At 37.1% G+C, this 19,343-nt stretch overlaps 1 protein-coding gene and 1 pseudogene across 6 annotated transcripts in view; both read right to left on the bottom strand.

Annotated features, from left to right (window-relative positions):
• SOS2 (SOS Ras/Rho guanine nucleotide exchange factor 2) overlaps nucleotides 1-19,343 on the bottom strand; it is a 105,033-nt gene that overhangs the window by 65,406 nt on the left and 20,284 nt on the right. For 5 of the 6 annotated variants that reach the window (XM_059696667.1, XM_059696672.1, XM_059696706.1 and 2 more), the window contains exons 2-4: nucleotides 5,788-5,913; nucleotides 2,579-2,710; nucleotides 1,396-1,560 (exon numbers count right to left, since the gene is read on the bottom strand). In XM_059696667.1, the coding sequence (XP_059552650.1) occupies nucleotides 1,396-1,560; nucleotides 2,579-2,710; nucleotides 5,788-5,913 (423 nt within the window). The remainder of the gene's footprint in view (nucleotides 1-1,395; nucleotides 1,561-2,578; nucleotides 2,711-5,787; nucleotides 5,914-19,343) is intronic. The other variant, XM_059696699.1, reaches the window with a different exon arrangement.
• Nucleotides 10,007-16,500, bottom strand: LOC132235065 (NKAP-like protein; annotated as a pseudogene).

Here is a 19,343-nt window from a genome sequence, read left to right as displayed (position 1 = left end):
GAGGTCTAGTTTAGGCAGCCTCTTTGTGAAGTGTTCCTGGTCTCCCTTATACCTTTAACTTATTCATTTAATATCTTTAATTACATTGTGCTGCAATTATTTGTTTATAATATTTTTATTTCCTATTAAAATAAATTCCTTTTAACATAGTTTGCTGACTTTTTCAGTGCTGTATCTTCAATTCTCAGAACAGTGACTGGTCCATGACAGGTACTCAAAAATATTGACTTAAAGGGTAAGAAAAAAAGGACAAGTAGAAAGGGGAAGAAAAGGAGGAGAGAGAAAAAATAGACTCAATTTCTTTCCTCAGTAGCTTACAGCTAGGAAGGAAGAAGTATAACAAATTATCAAAAGGAAGTAAGTTTGGCATTGCAAAGTCTTTTTCTCTCTACCTGTGCCCCACTAAACTATTCTATGAAAACAAATTATGTTTTTCAAAATTACTTATGCTGAATACTCTGTACACTATTTGCTCCTAAAAATATAAAACTCAAAAAAACAACAACTGTAAAACTCACACTACCTTTCTTAACACTAGAAAGACTGAAATTTAGTATATACCTATATTGCCCAAAAGCAGTCAAAATGACTGCATCGTGAAAGAATATCGGAGCACTCTTCACTTATGTTCCTTGGCTTTTCCAATAACTCACTTCTATTCGACATTTCTTTCATGAATTTAGGGCGCAAAAGAAATAAAATAAACAACTTATTAGAACAAGTATCACTGCATAAAGATTCGAATAACAAGTACTAGTTTAGCTTATTGAGCAACTGCAACTTATCAAGTATCGACAATTTATCATGTACTTGTATGTTATCGTGACGGTAATCGAAAAAAAAATGAAAACTGTTATTTCAATACAGAGCTGAACTGGTCATATAAGAAATTTACTCAATTCAATAATAAGAGTCTAAAATTTCCCAAGCAGTCAAAATGACTGCTTTTGGACAATATAGGTATAACACACATATATATACCGGAAATGAAAGAGGGGGAGGTAACTACAATTATTAATAAACACATTTATATGTTGTACAAAAAGTCACAAAATTCTAAGACATTGTGTCCTTATATACATAATCGTTTTTCTAACTGAAATTAAAAAGCAGTCAAAATGACTTCCTTGGGCAATCTAGTGTTAAACTAGTTTGAGGTTCTGCATGCTTTTTTCCTATAGATAAAAGATTCTTGTTGGGGGGAAAAGAGATTCCTATCTTGTCACATGATGAAAAATCCTAAAATATCCTGGTTAGTCTGTAAAGCCAGCATTTTTCTGCCTTCCAAAACCAGGAGTTATAAAAATTACTAATATAATAATTAAAAAGTGGGAGGTAGAAGTAATATATAGTCTCTATTATTCAAGTTTAATTTAAATTCCTTCTAACACTTACCTTATCTGCACACATTGACACTTTAATGTCCTGCTGAGATATTTCATAATGTCGAATATTAAAAACATAATTACCAGCCAATTTCAAAATATCAGCTGAGATATACTCTAGTACAGCCACAATATATAAGGACACATGGTAGTCCACTTTGTATCCTAAAACTTCCTGTGGAAAAAAATAAACAATTTAATTCTAAAAAATGACACTATCAAGTACTAGTCAGACACTTAAAATTTCACTTAACATTATCACTTATAAAGGATTCTCTATAAACCCAAAGTCTAAACTTACAGATACCATAAGATATAAAATGAATTATTGGTCCCAGTATCAGGGGCTTTTTTAAGAAAGAGACATCTAAAAAAAAGAAAAGAGAAAGAGACATCTGCCCTGGCCAGTTTGGCTCAGTGTAAGAGCGTTGGCCTGCACACCAAAGGGTCTCAGGTTCAATTCCTGGTCAAGGGTACCAAAAAAAAAAAAAAGAGAGAGAAAGAGAGACACCTAATCTAACAAATTTGTCTTTAGTATCAAACTAAAAGAGACGGTTCATTTTAATATATAAATCTTCGTTTGGACTTAAATGAAAACTTCTTAATACATTACCCAAAACCTATTTGACAAGTATCTGCTATCTTCAAGGACCTTGCTTTAACCAATATTCCCAAAATACAATGGTTTCTATATATATATAGAAAGGGAGGGTCTTAGAATTGTTACCAAGGGGTATTCAAATCCATGTATACCAAGTATTTCCTGTAGATTAAATAATATTCCCTAGTCTACTTTCCAATGTATATAAAAATATCTGTGATAAATACAGATTAACTTAAAAACAGTTTTGAACTCACAGTTTTTGGCATTATGCATCTTCTTAAGAAAAGGTTGAAAATAAGTCAGGGGTAGTAGTCATCAGAAGATGCCACAAAGATGAATTATTGCTTATCACTAACTTTTAATATTATTTGAAACAATTTGATTTTTATCAAAGTATACTTATTTTTATTTTGTACACATATTAAGAAATATATATGTATGTGTAAGTACAAATACACATGCAAGTGCACATATACAATAACATAGACCGTGCTATTTAAATACTGTATGTGTGTATCTATGTACATAGCAATGCTATATAAGTATTTTTATTATGAAGAACTTCCCCAATGTTTAATTTTTTTATTACCTTCAGTGACGGATGGATTTTGTCCACAGGCAGTAAGAGGGGATTTCTTCGTTTTCGTTTCTCTATGGCAGATTGTGCATCAGCAATAGCCCATTTATCAATTGGATGAGGAAAGGTCTTTTGAACTCGTTCCTATTTAGATGATAGCAGTACTATTATTAACAGAAGTGCTCAAAAGTAGAAAATTCATACAACTTTATTACCATTCTTAATGGAAGTAACAATGTTTTGATTCTTGTAATAAGTAAAAATATTTTTTTTAAAATCAACAGAACTATTAAGATTCTTCCAAATAATCCCCATGGGTAAATAAAAAGGTGAAATTTAAATAGAAAGCTTTAAGTGTAAGCATAATTAAAATGGAACTGAAAAAAAAAGAAAAAGTAATAATATTAGGAGAGATTAAAGCTAACATAAAATACTCTATCAGTGATTGTACAGTAAGGTTTCCTAGCAAAAATTAACTCATTATTAATAATTATTATGCACTCACTCTCCTTTTGCTAATCTTAGACCTTCAGAAATAGAGAATTTTAAAAAGAAGAGCGATCATTTAGCAAAAAAATCCAAGCCTTTTAGGTTACTATTATGATTCATCTAACCTTAATGTGAACCAGTGATTGGTATGAATAATGAAAAGTAATGATAACTGAATCGATTTAGCAGAATTTCTAATTTTTTAAATTATATTAAGCTTTTAGCATATTTAGCTATTGAAAAGTAGGCTTTTATTATATTTATTTAATGAGCAATTCTTACAGCAGAGATTAGGGAAACAAATGCTTTAATGCCAGAGTCCCTGAAACTCTTAATAGCGCGATAACTCCAAAGAAAGATTTTCCTTCATAGTGGGAGCTGCTGTCTTATTATGGAAACAACTAGAGGCCCAGTGCACGAATTTGTGCACAGGTGGGGTCCCTCAGCCTGGCCAGTGATCGGGGCCAATTGGGGCTGATCGGGGCCAACCAGCAAAGGGAGAGACCACGGGAGATTGGCAGGCCGAGGGAGTTTGGCTGTGGGAGTGCACTGACCACCAGAAGGCAGCTCCTGAGTTGAGTGTCTGCCCCCTGGTGGTCAGTGCATCATGATAGCAACTGGTTGATGGGTCATTTGGTAGACCGGTCATAACGGCCACTTAGGCTTTTATATATATAGATATATATTCAAAGGAAAGGTGATATAAACAGTATAGTGCAAGAGGCAGACTCATAGATAGAGGGCAGGCCGGCAGCTGTCAGGGAGGAAGTGCTGGCTGCAGGGGTGGAGATACTGAGCAAAAAAGAAAAAAAGAGAAAAAACTCATGGACCATGGACAACAGTGGTGATTGCCAGGAGAGAGAAGGGGGTTTGGAGGAGGTGAGGAGGGTACAGGGGAATAGTGATGGATAGCACCTTACTTATTTTAATCCTCACCCAAGGATATGTTTACTGATTTTAGAGCAGCGTTTCTCAACCTGTGGGTCGTTCGACTCCCAAAGGGGGTCGCCTAAGACCATTGGAAAACACATATATAATTACATATTGTTTACAGTAGCAAAATTACAGTTATGAAGTAGCAATGAAAATAATTTTATGGTTGGGGGTCACCACAACATGAGGAACTGTATTAAAGGGTCGCGGTATTAGGAAGTTTTGAGAACCACTGCTCTAGAGAGAAGAAGGCAGGAAGAGCAGAGCAGAGTGACATCGACTGGCTGCCTCTTACACATACTCAACCCGGGATTCTCACTGGCAACCTAGTCATGTGCCCTGGCTGGGAATCAAGCACTCGACGTTTTGGTGTACAGGATGATGCTCCAACCAACTGAGCCACACCAGCCAGGGCAATATATTATTCTTTTAATATAATGACAATATTTATATGCAGTAAAATGTACAGATCTGAAGTGTACAATTCAAAGAATTTTGAAAAATGCTTTCCTAATCAAGATACACAACATTTCTATCATCTCAATCTCCACCCCTCAAAGGCAGCCACCCATGATCCTGATTTCTATCAACATTCATTTTAGCTGTTTCTGAACTTGATCTAAATGGTATCATTATAATATGTATTCTCTGATATATTCTCTGGTATATGATGGCATATTATAATATGTCTGTGAATTGTAGCTATGTTACTGCATATATCAATAGTTCGTTCTATTATTTTATTACTGAGTAGTATTCCATTTTATAAATCTGCCACAATTTGTTTACCTATTTTCTTGTTGATAGAAATTTGAATTATTTCCAAATTTTGGCTATTATGAATAAAACCATTTGGACATTCATGTGTAAGTCTTTTTGTAAACATATATTTTCATTTATCTAGGATTAAATACCTAGGAGTAAACTTGCTGGGTCATAGGCTATATATATATATATATATATATATATATATATATATATATATATTTTTTTTTTTTTAACTTTATAAGCAATTGCCAACAATTTTCCAAAGTGGTGATACAATTTTTCACTCTCGCCAATGTAAACAGTTCTCTTTGCTCTACATCTCATCAACACTTGATGTTATCAGTCTTTAATTTATCCCTTTCAGTGGGTGTGAAATGGTATCTCATTGTGGTTTTCATTTCTATTTCCTTGATGGCTTGTGAGCTTGCATACCTTTTCATATGTTTAGTGGCCATTAGTAGATCTTCTTTTATGAAATATCTGTTCAAGACTTTTGCCCATTTGGAGTAAAAGTAAGGTGTCTTTTTATTTGTAGAAGTTCTTAACATATTCTGGATACAAATTCTTTGCAAGGAATACATACTTCAAAACATTTTCTCCTAGTCTGTGACACTTTTTTATCCTCATTAATTTTATTCTTTAATACTCACTGTATTTGAGTCCTCTGTAAAAAATACTTGCTTAACCTCAGGTTATGAAGATATTCTTCTGCAGTTTCTTCTAGAAACTTTATTGTTTCAGCTTTTATGTTTAAGATCATGATCCATCATGAATTAACTTTTGTGTGAAATTAAGTTTCAAGGTTTTTTTGCCCCATAAACGAATACAGTTGTCTAGCACTTTTTTTTTTGGCTGAAAATTTTTCCTTTTCCCCATTGAATTGCCTTGATATATTTGCCGAAAATGAACTGACCATCTAACCCACATAATGGCATTAGTTTCCACAATTTAGTACGAAATATATTTGGATTCAAAAATTTATTTGTACAATGGCTCAGTAAGTTTTTTAAATAACAAAATAGTTTTTTTACCTCCACATCTTGAACAGTCCTTGGTTGGGCCATGCATAATTTATTAAGCAGCTGAAAAATCAGCTCTTCAATATAATAGAGAGATTCTTCATTAGCTGAGAGATTGGGATGTACTTGCTCCTGAACCTTTAAAAACAAAGTTCTCAGTTAATATACAGGCAAAAGAATATTTATTGAATAAAAGTCAGAGTCTTATCTACAATAATAAAAAGGTAATATGCTAATTAAACCAAACATCCTTCCAGGTGTCATTCTGGACGTCCTTCTGGACAAAGCCGGGGCCGGAGCAAAGCCCAGGTCCTGGGTGCCTGGTGGCAGCAGCCAGAGGAAAGCAGCCTGGGTCTTGGATGCCTGCCAGTAGTGGCTGGAGCGAAGCCAGGTTCTGAGTGCTGGAGGGAAGCCGGTGCCGGTAGCCGGGGGAAGGAAGGCCTACTCTTGCATGAATTTTCGTGCATCGGGCCTCTAGTATATAATAACATGCTAGTATAGTTACTCATATACAGACATGAAACACATACACACAAATATCTTTATTTGTTGATCTCTGTAAACTTTTCTTAATCCATAGAGCAGTGGTTCTTAAACTTTTTGAGATCCTATGACAATCTATTGACCCTTCTCCTCCTTACCACCAAAAAATTATATACACATAAAATATTCTACATAATTTCAGAGGAATCACAGATATCCTGAAGTTAACTAATATATCTACTAAAAGTCCCTGAATACTAGGTCAGAAATCCCAGCAACAGAGGTCTCTCTAAATAACCATAATATTTTACAAATTATAGAGCTGCTCTAAGATGTTAGTCCACTTTCTTTTACACTCCTTCCTTAATGTCGCCAGGTAGTTGGGCTGATCCTTTTTTGTTGTTAAATTTTTTTGTGTGTCCTCTAATAATTTTTTATTTTTCAATTGACATATAGTATTATATTAGTTTTAGGTATATAATCCTATAATTAGACATTTATATAACTTACTAGAGGTCCCTTGGCCTGGCCTGCAGGGATCGGGCCAAAACCAGCTCTCCAAAATCCCTCAAGCAGTTCCGGATTGCAAGAGGGCAGAGGCCAAGCTGAGGGACCCCTAGCCGAGGGATCTGTGCACTGGGCCTCTAATATGCATATAAGATCTTTGGTTAATCTCTTTCTGCCCTCTTCCCTTCCCTCATCCCTCTGAGATTCATCAGTCTGTTCCATGTTTTCATGTCTGTGGTTTCAGCTCCTGCATTGAGTGTCTGCCCCCTCATGGTCAGTGCGCGTCATTGCTATCGGCCGGTCAGCTGGTTGGCTGGTTGCTTAGGCTTTTAAATATATAAAGTGATCACCCTGATAAACCTAGTACTCATCTAACAACATACATAGTCATTACAATATTAGTGACTATATTCCCTATGCTATATTTTATATCCCAACTATTCTGTAACTACCAATTTGTACTTCTTATTCCCTTCACCTTTTTCTCCCATCCCCCCAACCACCCTCTCATCTGGCAGCTGTCAAAATGTGCTCGGTATCTATGAGTCTGTTTCTGTTTTGCTTATTATTTTGCTCTTTAGATTCCACAAATAAATGAAGTCATATGGCATTTGTCTTTCTCTGTCTGACTTATTTCACTCAGCATAATACCCTCTAGGTCAATGGTCGGCAAACTGTGGCTCGCGAGCCACATGTGGCTCTTTGACCCCTTGAGTGTGGCTCTTCCACAAAATACCGACTTCTGTACATGGGCCACAAAATTTCAATCGCACTGTACGTGCGCGCCCGCACATGGTATTTTGTGGAAGAGCCACACTCAAGGGGCCAAAGAGCTGCATGTGGCTCGCGAGCTGCAGTTTGCCGACCACTGCTCTAGGGCCATCCATGTTGCAGATGGCAAGATTTCATTTATTTTTTTTTATGGCCGAGTCATATTTCATTGTATAGATGAACCACTTCTTTACCCATTCACCTACTGAGGGACACTTAGATTGCTTCCAAATCTTGGCTATCCTATATAATAAAAGGCTAATATGCAAATTGACCCAATGGTGGAACTGGTTGCTACGACATGCACTGACCACCAGGGGGCAGTCGCTCAACACAGGAGCTGCCCCCTGGTGGTCAGTGCACTCCCACATGGGGTGCTCTGCTCAGCCAGAAGCTGGGCTCACGGCTGGTGAGCGCAGTGGTGGTGGCGGGAGCCTCTCCTGCCTCCGCGTCAGACCTCCCCCCAGGACTCTTGGACTGGGAGAGGGAGCAGGCTTGGCTGAGTAACCCTCTGAGTGCATGAATTTCGTGTACCAGGCCTCTAGTTGTACATAATGTTGCAATGAACTTATACATGAAAACATATTTTCAATTTAGTGTTTTGGGTTTCTTCAGATAAATACTAAGAACTGGAATTGCTGGGTCCTTTGTTATCTCTTTGTTTTAAAATCTTCTTTGTCTGGTATAAGTATTGCTACCCAAGCTTTTTTGTTTTTTCATTTCCATTTTCATAAAATATCTTTTTACATCCCTTTACTTTCAGTCTGTGTTTTTTTTATCTGGAGTCTCTTGTAAGCAGCATATGTAAAGGTCTTGTTTTGTTATCCATTCAGCCACCCTATGTCTAGTTGAAGAATTTAATCCATTTATATTTAAAGTAATGATTGCCAATTATTATTCATGACAGCTTTGCTGGGTAATCTTGGTTGTAAGTCCTTGTATCATGCCAATCACCTCTAGCCTGCAAAGTTTCTGTTGAGAAATCAGCTGACAGTCTTATGGGTTGTCACCCCTTGTAAGTAACTGTTTTTCTCTTGCCATTTTTAAGATTATTTCTATGTCTTTAATCTTTGGCATTTTAATTATGATATGCTTTGATGTGGGCCCACTTTGGAGTCATCTTGTTTGGGACTCTCTATGCTTCCTAGATTTATATGCCCATATCCTTTACCAGGTTAGGGAAGTTTTCAGTCATTTTTTAAAAAATTTATCTTTATTGTTTAAAGTATTACAGATGTCCCCCTTCTCCCTACCTTTGACCCCCTCCAACCTCCACCACCTTCAGGCATTATTTTTTCAAATAGGTTTTCAATTCCTTGCTCTCTCTCTTCTCCTTCTAGCACTCACATGATGCAAATATTGGTATGCTTGAAGTTATCCCAGAGGCTCTTTAAACTATTATCCAGTGGTTCTCAACCTTCCTAATGCCGCGACCCTTTAATACAGTTAATACAGTTCCTCATGTTGTGGTGACCCCCAACCATAAAATTATTTTCGTTGATACTTCATAACTGTAATTTTGCTACTTTTATGAATTGTAATGTAAATATCTGATATGCAGGATGTATTTTCATTGTTCGCGACCCACAGGTTGAGAACCGCTGCATCGTTTTTCAAATTATTTTTTCTTTCTGTGTTCGGATCGGGTGTTTTCTGCATCTTTATCTTCCAAATTGCTGATCTGACCCTGTGTTTTTTCTACTGTTGATTCCGTATTGTATTCTTCATTTCGATATTATATTCTGCATTTCTGATTCTTTTTTATGTTTTCTACCTCCATTTTTATGTTTCCTATCTTTTTGCTAAAGTTCTCACTATATTCATCTACTCTTCCCCTAAGTTATTATTTTTTTAATCCTCACCTGAGAATATATTTTCCACTGATTTTTTTCTTTTTAGAGATAGTGGAGGGAAGGAGGGAGAGAGAAACATCTATGTGAGAGAGACACATTAATTGATTGCTTCCTGATCACACCCAGGCACATACCCCTGACTGGGAATCAAACCCAAGACCCTTTGGACCATGGGCCAATGCTCTAACAACTAAGCAAACTAGCCAGGGCTAATCTTCCCTTAAGTTTATTGAGCATCCTTCTAACAGTGTTTGTTTGTTTGTTTATTCATCTTATTGTCTAAAGTTTTATATATGTCTCCTTTCCCCCAATTGACGACTTCCCTACCCCCAGCCATTCCCACCCTGGGCAAGCCCCCACCGCCCCAGTGTCTGTGTCCATTGGTTATGCTAATATGCATGCATACAAGTCCTTTGGTTGTTCTCTACCCCACCTACTACCATTTGTCTCTGGATCTATTCTTGTTCATCAAATTACATTGATCATTATATCCCACATATGAGTGAGACCATGTGATATTTATCTTTCTCCGACTGGCTTATTTCCCTTAGCAAAATGCTCTCCAGTTCCATCTACACTGTTGCAAATGGTAAAAGTTCCTTCTTTTTTACAGTAGCATAGTATTCCATTGTGTAGATGTGCCACAGTTTTTTAATCCACTCACCTGCTGATGGGCACTTAGGCTGTTTCCAAATCTTAGCTGTTGTAAACTGTGCTGCTATGAACATAGGGGTGCATAGAGTAGTAATAAGTGTTTTGAATTCTACATCTATTAGATTGCTTGTCTCTATTTTATTTAGTTCTTTTCCTAGAGTTTTGTTCTGTTCTTTCATTTGGGACATGTTTCTCTGTCTCCTCATTTTGGCTGCTATCCTATGTTTGTTTCTATGTATTAGGTAGAGCTGCTACATCTCCCAGTCTTGCTAGAGTAGCCTTATGTAGTAGGTGTCCTGTAGGGCCCAGTGGGGCCGCCTCCGGGGTCACCCAAGGTGGGGAACTGTATGCACCCTCCTGCTGTAGTTAAGCCTTGATTGCTGTTGGCATGTCAATGAGAGGGATTTACCCCCAGGCCAATTGGCTGCAAGGCCTGACCATGACTACAGCAAAGGAGCTGCTATGCAGGGCCAACCCTGTGGAGCAAGACACACTTCAGCAATGAGTTCACCCTTTGAGGATGTCCCTCGTGGAAGTGGCTGAGTAGTGCTCTAATGTGATCTGAAGCTGTCCATCTAGTGTGTTGGCTCTGGGTCCTTCTGGGATGTATAGGCCAAGATCAGCCACTGCCTGTGCCATGCCTAGGGCTACCTAGCACTGTAAAGCAATCTGCAGATGACTCCTATTTGTGCTGGGCTTGGAGGTGCCCAGGAGAAGCCAAGCTATGAACTGAGACTGGCTGCTGTTAGTATCAGGCATGGGGCCACTTAGCAAGAGGTATGGGCATGCCAAGACCAGATGCTGCTTTTTTGAGGTTTGTGAACCTTTAAGAGATTTTAGCAAAGTCCAAAGAATGAGCCAACACAAGCCGTTTGTATGGAAAAGCCACTGGAAGTGGCTTGGGTGGGTCTGAAAGTTGGGTGGGGCAGGGTCTTAGGGAATCACCAGACCTGGGTGATCAGTATTAGCCAAGTTGATGTAGACTCAGCTATGACACCCACCTGCCAGCTTTGTGGGGTTAGGCTCAGCAAAGGAACAATGGCCTCTACCAGCACTTCTGTCTGAGAGAAAGCTACCCCTTCAACTCTCACCCCAAAGCCAGACAATTCCGTTCCTCCCTGTATGTCCCTGGTACCTTTTGAACTGCTATCCCAGAGCTGGAGCTTAGAGCGAGTTCAAGTAAGTCCTAAGAGGAACACCTGGGATTCCAACAGCCCTTCATCTCAGCCACAGCCTTCATTGGTTTCACAGCCAGAAGTTATGGGGATTTCTCTTCCCAGGTGGGTGGGGGGCCTGGTGTGTGACTGGGACCCTTTGCTCCTCAGGGGGGGACCTCTGCAGCAGAGATATCCCTCCTGATTTTTAACCACCACACATAGGTAGGGACCAGCTTGTTGCACGTCTCTACCCTCTACCAGTCTCCACCTGGCTTCTTCTTTATATCCTTAGTTATAGGACTTGGGTTCAACTAGATTTCAGGTGGTCTGCAAGATGGTTATTCTGTAGTTTAGGTGCAATTTTGATGTGATTGCTGGAGAATATGAATCCCCCATTTACCTACTTCACTTTCTTGGCCTGCTGTTAAATTTCTTAAAGTTAGAACTTAGTAATCTGTCCTAAAAATAATCCAGTCAAACTGGATACGAGGAATAATAAGGTAAAACATAATGTCTAGTATAGAGTAGGTATCAAGTAAATATTGGTTGAAAGAATAACTGAGAGAAGAACCACTATAACTTTTTATGCTATGGTATTAGAAGATGTAAGTGCCATTGACATAAAAAGTAATGGAAAATTTAGCCCTGGCAGGTGTGGCTATTGGTTGTGGCTGTTGGTCCTGTACACCAAAAGGTGGTGGGTTCAATTCCCGGTCAGGGCACATACCCAGGTCACAGGTTCGATCCCCAGTCAGCACGTATGTGGGAAGCAACTGACTGATGTTTCTCTCTCACATTGATGTTTCTCTCTCAAAAAGTCAATAAAAAGTAAAAGTTAAAAAAATATTTATAGTCTTGTATATTAATTACTGAAAAACACATTCAATAATTAAAAAGCTTCCCACAAAGAATAGCATGAAGTTGATCACTTCAGCTAAATTCTCAAAATTTATCTTAAAATTGTTCATTATGCCCTCTTGTGTTTTTAAGTGTGTAAGATCTTTAGTAGCATCTCCTTTCATTCCTATATTTGTGTGTTCAATCTTTTTTTTGGTAAGTCTCTCAGAGGTTTATCTATTTTATTTTATTAAACTTTTCAAGAACCAATTTTTGCCTTTGTTGATCCTATTTTATGTTTGTAGTATATTAAAATTATATCTGCTTCATGTTCATGTTTTCTTCTGCTTTTTATTTAGTTACTTTTCCTAACTTCTTGAGATAGATATGTGGTCATTATTTTTCAACCTTTCTTTTTGTCATATATACACTGAGTGTCCAGATTATTATGACCACCTGACGTTTGTAGGCAAATTAGCTATAATTTCACACTGAAGTTGCTAGAGGGCCAGACCATTATAAATAGGAAGCAGGTTGTTTACCACAACAGAAGTGATTTTTTTCTGAAGATATGGGTAAACAACGCAATTTAACAGCCTTTGAACGTGGGATATATTTGAATGTGAGTGGCCAGATTATTATGACCACCCCATCAGTACTTGGTTGGGCCACCTTTTGCCTTCAATATGCAGCTATTCTTCTTGGCATTGACTCCACGAGATGTTGAAAGGTGATGTGAGGAATATGACACCATGCCTGATGAATAGCACTGTCCAGTTCTGTGAGATTTGATGGTTGTGGAACCAGCTGCCTGACGGCTCTTTTAACTTCGTCCCACAAATGCTCAATTGGATTGAGATCTGGTGATTGTGGGGGCCACCTAAGCAAGGTAAAGTCTCCCTCATGTTCTTGAAACCACTTCTGCACAATACAAGCACCGTGGCATGGCGCATTGTCTTGTTGGAAGAAGCCATCTCCATTGGGATATGCCATCAACATGGTAGGATGAACCTGATCTGCAACGATACTTAGGTCTGTTGTGCTATTCAGACGTTGTTCCACATGAAATAAAGGGCCCAAATCATGCCAGGAAAACATGCCCCAAATCATAACACTGCCCCCACCAGCTTGAAGGGTTGTACTCATGCATGTGGGGTGCATGCTTTCATGCTGTTTCTGCCAAATTCTCACTTGCCGTCTGCATGATGCAACTAGAAATGTGATTCATTGGAACACGTGACTTTTTCCCAATGCTCGACTGTCCAATCCTTGTGTTCTTGTGCGAATTGAGGACGTTTTATCTTGGTAACTGCAGACAGCAAAGGTGTTCAAACAGGCCTTTGGCTTCCATATCCCATACGATGCAGAGTATGGCTAATTTGCCTACATACGTCAGGTGGTCATAATAATCTGGCCACTCACATTCAAATATATCTCACGTTCAAAGGCTGTTAAATCGTGTTTACCCATATCTTCAGAAAAAGATCACTTCTACCGTCGTGGTAAACAACCTGTTTCCCTATTTATAATGGTCTGGCCCTCTAGCAACTTCAGCGTGAAATTATAGCTAATTTGCCTACAAACGTCAGGAGGTCATAATAATCTGGACACTCAGTGTGTATTTTTTCTAAGAACTACTTCTGTAGAAAACAACAACACAAACAACAACAACAAAAGAACCCAGATTTTTGACATGGAATATTTTTGTAGCTACACATTTCAAAATAGCATCTAATTTCCACTATGGTTTCTTCTTTGATCTTTAAGATTTATAAGTATTTTTCTTTCTACACATATGGGAATTTTTATTTTATTTTTTTAAATAGTTCCAACCTTTATTCTGAAACAATATGCTTGTATATACAAAGAATTCATGGATAGATATGGAAGACAACAAAAAAAATTTCTTCGGGGAGAAGGATCAAGGACTTAGTTCATGAAAGACACACATTTTACTGACTCTCTGCAGTGTTTGAATATTTTTAAAAAATCAGTGTATATATTACCTTTTAAGTTAAAAATAAAAAATAAATTGCTAAAGAGATCTCAAAAGCAGCTTTTTCTTGAAAAACTTACTAACATAGTAGATATAGCAGCATCATAAAGACTATTTTTTAAAAATATATTTTTATTGATTTCAGAGAGGAAGGGAGAGGGAGAGAGAGATGGAAACATCAATGATGAGAGAATCATTGATCGGCTGCCTCCTGCACAACCCACAATGGGGATTGTGTTTGCAACCTGGACATGTGCCCTGACCGGGAACGAACCATAACCTTCTGGTTCATAGGTCAACACACTCAAGCACTGAGCCATGCTGGCCGGGCTCCTAAAGACTTTTCATATTACTTTGGTCAAGTAAATTGCTGTGCAAAATCCTACTGTAAAACAAAAGTGCTTATTTGTCATCTTTCCCTTTTGTCTTCCTAAACATCAGTGGTTCTCAACCTTCCTAATGCCACGACCCTTTAATACAGTTCCTCATGTTGTGGTGACCCCCAACCATAAAATTATTTTCGTTGCTACTTCATAACTGTAATTTTGCTACTGTTATGAATCGTAATGTAAATATATGATATGCGGGATGTATTTTCACTGTTACAAATTGAACATAATTAAAGCATAGTGATTAATCACAAAAACAATATGTAATTATATATGTGTTTTCCGATGGTCTTAGGCAACCCCTGTGAAAGGGTCGTTCGACCCCCAAAGGGCTTGCGACCCACAGGCTGAGAACCGCTCCTATACACCATCTCTCACAAACTGGGTAGAATGTTATTCCCTCTTCTGTCGCTCTTCTTTGTTAAAGGATACAAGGGCTCTCTTCTCATCACACTGGAGATCTTGTTCTCTTTACACAGTAGTATAGCCTCCATTCTTTGATGCCAGCTACCACTCATAACATAACCTGAGCATTCAAATGAAGCAATTGTCAGCCCAATTTCACCTCTTCATGGGATACACTTTCCAGCTTTTACATACTTAGCCATGGCTGCACCTTCACCTGGGAACAGAGCATGGCCACTGTTCAAAGGTTTCTCATCTTGAGATATGTGTATTATAGGAGCTTCTGGACCTATAAGATCCATGGTTACCTGCAATCTTTGAGTACTCAATACAGATATTTTTTGGCAGCTCCCCTTATGAATTCTTATAGCTTGAGTCACGGGGTGTTTTTTTTTTTGTCTTTTTTCTTTTTTCCTCCCTCTTTGCTCCTTTCTCTTTGTTTTTGGCTTTCTTTTCTTCTTTTCCCCATCATCAGAGCTAGAATTAGTATCAAGAGTGTGAACTACTGTCACTATTATCACATTTGCTGTATTTCCTTTTGGACTTTCTCTTTTTTTCCTGTAAGCTAGAATTAGTGTCAGAGTGTGAATTACTGTCACTATTATCATATTTGCTATATTTTCTTTTGGACTTTCTCTTTTTTTCCTGTAAGCTAGAATTAGTGTCAGAGTGTGAATTACTGTCACTATTATCATATTTGCTATATTTTCTTTTGGACTTTCTCTTTTTTTCTTGTTTTTTGAACGACTGGTTTTCTTTTTTCTTTGGAGCTGGAATTTGAACTGTTGGTCTTCTGAGTTTTTACCTCTTCATCTTCAAATGTAGTGTGTTCATCAGAATTCAGCTCAGGATACTTTGGAGAAAGCACATACATCTCAGAAGCTCCCAACTCCCCAACCATTCCCTGTCTTTCAGCCTTCTCTGTTGACAGCTCTCCACCATCTCGTAATATTCTGCCCATTGTTGGTCACCTGCCAAGTGGTGGTGATGGTAGTGGTATTCATCGCAGTAGATGGAAGAGGATGAGAAGACATAGTTGCCCAGCCCGGGGTGAGGGGAGTCCACTCTCAAGACCTAGAGCGATGAGGATAAGGAGAACCTGCCCACCAACCCCATGGAAGCCTGAGGCCCTTGCAGCCATGGAAGTGAGGGCAAAAGGGCTGCTCCTCAATGAGCTAGGTCACTGTCTCCGGGAGCCAGGGGCATCCTCAGAATAGTGGGACCTGAACACTAGTGCCATCACATATGGAATTTTTTAAAATTACCCTTTTTTTAAAGTTGAATTTTAGAATGATCACACTGTGGTCAGAAAACATGCCTGCTATGAGATAATCAACCAAAGACCTTGTATGCATATATGTATAACCCATGGACACAGACAATAGGATGGTGAAGGTCTGGGGCGATGGGGGTGGGAGTGGGTCAATGGGGGAAAAAAGGGGACATATGTAATACTTTCAATAATAAATATTAAAAAATACCCATGATTTCAATTTTTTAAAGCAAACTTTCCCAGAAAACAGAAAAAGAACAAGATAGACTTCCCGATTTATTATAAGGCTAGCCTTGATATAAAAACTGAAAAAGAGAGATGAAAATTATAAGCCATTATTTTCACTCATGAACCTAAAAACAAAAGCCTAAACACAACATCAACTAAATTCCATTACACACACACGTATGTATATATATGTATAATATATATGTATTATACATATACATGTATAATACATATATACACACACATATACATACATACATACATATATGTATATATGTATATATATGTATATATGTATATATGTGTACTAGAGGCCCAGTGCACAAAATTTGTGCAAGAATAGGCCTTCCTGGCCGGGGAGGGTTGGGGGGCAGGAGGTAGGGGGGTAAGAGATCAACTAAAGGACTTGTATGCATGCATATAAGCATAACCAATGGACATAAGACACTGGGTGATAGGGGAGGCTAGGGGACTGTCTAGGGCGGGGGGATAAAATGGATACATATGTAATACCCTTTGTAATACTTTAAGCAATAAAAAAAAAAAAAAAAAAAGAATAGGCCTTCCTTCCCCCGGCTGCCGGCACCCAGGACCCGGGCTTCCCTAGAAGCCCTGGCTTCATCTGGAAAGGCATCCGGTCTAATTAGCATATTACACTTTTATTATTATAGATGTTTCTATCTCTCTCTCCCTCTCCCTTCCTCTCTGAAATCAATAAAAATATATTGAAATAAAAGAATAAAAGTGAAAAATAATATGCTCATCTCAATAGACATAGAAACAGCATCTAAGAAATTCAACATTTATTCATAAGAAAGTCTCTTAATGAATTTCTTTAATTTGTTAAGAGTGTATCTACAAAAAAAGCTATAATAAACATCATAGTTAACGTTGGTGATAAAATGAAAGCTTTCCTTTTGATCAGAAAAAATAATGTTATCATTTCTATTCCACATTGTACTTGAAGTCCTAGCTAGCCTAGTACAGCAAGACAAAGAAATAAAAATATAAAAATTAGAAAGAAACAAACAAATTTATAGATGATTGATTGCCCATTGTGATAGTTAATTTTATTTATCAACTTCTAGGCCACAGGATGCCCAGATATTTGGTTAAACACTGTTTATGAGTGTGTCTGTGAGGGTGTTTATGGATTACATTAACATTTGAATTGAGAGAGACAGAGATTGATTCTGTCTCTGTGAGACATCAAACTAATATACTCATGAAGGAAAATCAAAATATTATACAAACAAATTACTTGGATTTATAAAAAATGAAACTGTATTCTATGTAACAGCCTCTAGTTACTTTATAAAACTTTGCCATTATCTATATATCTATATATAAATAGTGTTATACAGTCTAATATAAATAAATACTAATTATATGTGGCTACTGAGCACTTGAAATATAGCTCCACTGAAGTGAGATGAACTGTAATAATAAAATACATATCAGGTATCAAAGATTTAGCATAAAAATGTCAAGTATCTCAATGAGTAGATTTTTTGGGTTAAATAAAATATATTAAAACCTATTTTATCTATTTCTCCTAATTCTTTTAATGTGCCTATGAGAAAAAGTTTAATTACATATGTGGCTTATATTATATATCTATAGAACATCACTGCTCTAAAGAAATAAGTACACATTTACCAGAAAACACATATAAGAAGGCGCCTAAGTAACATTATTAGTAATACCCCTAAAGAAACTCAAAGATCTATCTAGAAGAGGTAAATTGTGGCATATTCAGACAATGGAATATATATATATATATATATATATGAAAGATTAACTATAGCTACATATATTTTGGATATATTTTCAAAATAATGTTGGCAGAAAGAAGCCAGAACAGATATAATGGGATTCCATCCACAAAGTTCAAGATGAGCAAAAATAAAACTAGTGTTTAGGAATACATAATTAGATAACAAAACTATAAAGAGCAAGGCAGTGGTTACCATAAAAGTGGTTACCTTTTGGAGAGTTCTATCAAGAAAACTTCGGACAATGTGCTGTTTTCTAACATGGGTGATGATTAAATAGGTGTTCCTCAAATTGTATATTTATGTTTTATGCATTTTCTGGTTGTGTGTTACCTCTCACCATACATAAGGTTTTTAAAACTTAGAGAATAAGGGCTCTCCTAGTTCCCAGTTCAATGAATTACATTAAAATTTTAAAACACTGGAGACAAAGAGAATATCCTACAAGTTTAGGGTGAAGGGAGAAAGTGAGTCATTAGGCTAGCTCCAGATTTCAACAGTAGAAGCTAGAAGGCAATGATTTCCAACCTAGATCCTAACAAACTATAAAATGAAGACTTCCTTAGACAAAACAAGGTAAAAAATTTTATCTCCCATATACCCTTTCTAATCAAGCTTCTATAGTTTGTACCTCACTAAAACAAGAGTATAAATTAAGAAAGAGAAAAATATGGGGTAAGGGAAATGAAGGAACCAATACAGACGAAAGGTCAAAGGAACACCCAGGATGGAGTGAAGAGAAATTATGAGAGTTGTACAACAGGCAAAGAAGATCATCAGTCCAAATTGGAGCAGATCAGAGGCTCAAGGAGAAAATGTCTCAAGAAGATGAAATTGATAGAGCATATGATGAATCTAAAGATCTTAAGATGATATTTAAAAATCTGATAGAGAGTTTGACCTTGAATTAATAAGTATATAGAAAAGTATATAAACAAAGAAACAAGACAAGCATTAACTCTTGTAAAAGCAAAAGGTTAGGTAGAAAAATAAAAGTGGTTTAATTATAAAATAGTATCTACAATCATAATAATGTAAACTTCAAATATTGATCCAACTAAAATTAAGATAAAACCATGAGGTTAGGGGGAAGGCAGAAAGTATATATGTGTGATTGGAAAAAGAAATGTATGTGTATTAAAGAATATGAAATCCTTACCTTCCATGTTGGAAAGTCAACAGAAAATGCATACAACAGAAAAATAAAGAAGTAGCAATATAAGTACTTTTTTTCCTTAGT

This window comes from Myotis daubentonii, chromosome 1, assembly GCF_963259705.1.
Source record: "Myotis daubentonii chromosome 1, mMyoDau2.1, whole genome shotgun sequence".
Classification (NCBI taxonomy): Eukaryota; Metazoa; Chordata; class Mammalia; order Chiroptera; family Vespertilionidae; genus Myotis; species Myotis daubentonii.
Note: the sequence above shows the minus strand (reverse complement) of the source record. Positions and strands in the feature narration are given on the sequence as shown.